The sequence below is a fragment of the Daktulosphaira vitifoliae genome, unplaced genomic scaffold (genome assembly GCF_025091365.1).
Source record: "Daktulosphaira vitifoliae isolate Bord-2020 unplaced genomic scaffold, ASM2509136v1 Scaffold_4, whole genome shotgun sequence".
Taxonomy (NCBI): Eukaryota; Metazoa; Arthropoda; class Insecta; order Hemiptera; family Phylloxeridae; genus Daktulosphaira; species Daktulosphaira vitifoliae.
Genome location: NW_026099575.1, coordinates 11008516 through 11009167, shown reverse-complemented (window position 1 = coordinate 11009167; position 652 = coordinate 11008516). Strand labels below are relative to the sequence as shown.

Sequence of the window (652 nt, the reverse complement as noted above, 5' to 3'; positions counted from 1 at the left end):
ACAAGAAAGCATTATAAGTGATGATCAAATGTATATATATATAATTAATTATTTAGAAGAGTTAATCATCGAACTTTACAAAATTTGCTTACATTTGTTTGCATATTCAGAGCCAATTCTGACATAAGTTTGACACGTTCTCTTTCAACATATGATAACTGTTCTTCATATTTCAATAAGTCATTGTTTATTTCATTACAGACATTATTTAATCCTAAAATCGTTATAATTGTAATAATAAAGAAATTCAATTATTATTTTATAATGATACAATTATAATTATTATTTCTGAAATAATTGAATTATATCTATTACTTGAAAAATACAACTTACTTTCATGCTCTTTCTGAATTTCTTCGGTCATATTTTCACATTCGAATAATACGTCAGACAAGTTTGAAAATGATTCCAAATTTAAATTTAAGTTATCTACTATGTCGGAAAACATTATAAATTCGTATTAGTAGTGCTATATAAACTTTTTTCAAACTATAACNTGTGGTGCTACATAAACTTTTTTCAAACTATAACAAAATTTAGTTTACAAAGTGAAGATTCTTCGAAATTGTTAACGGAAAAGTATAGTAAGTGTTGTATTTGATAGAGCGCGTAGTTTTTTTTTACTGATAATAAAATAATTTTAATTTAAACT

The 652-nt window shown here is 23.3% G+C and overlaps 1 protein-coding gene and 1 long non-coding RNA gene across 7 annotated transcripts in view; one reads left to right on the top strand and one right to left on the bottom strand.

Moving 5' to 3' along the window:
* Positions 1-652, top strand: part of LOC126903945 (uncharacterized) — a 9248-nt gene that overhangs the window by 3238 nt on the left and 5358 nt on the right. The gene's annotated exons all lie outside the window — the stretch shown is intronic.
* LOC126903941 (uncharacterized) overlaps positions 1-652 on the bottom strand; it is a 9837-nt gene that overhangs the window by 7342 nt on the left and 1843 nt on the right. The window contains exons 1-2 of one of the 6 annotated variants that reach the window (XM_050682528.1): positions 334-489; positions 93-214 (exon numbers count right to left, since the gene is read on the bottom strand). The exons of 3 other annotated variants lie outside the window; for them this stretch is intronic. In XM_050682528.1, the coding sequence (XP_050538485.1) occupies positions 93-214; positions 334-448 (237 nt within the window). In that variant the 5' untranslated portion in view covers positions 449-489. Of the gene's footprint in view, positions 1-92; positions 215-333; positions 490-652 lie in introns of those variants that run through there. 2 more of the 6 variants (XM_050682529.1, XM_050682523.1) reach the window with 2 other exon arrangements.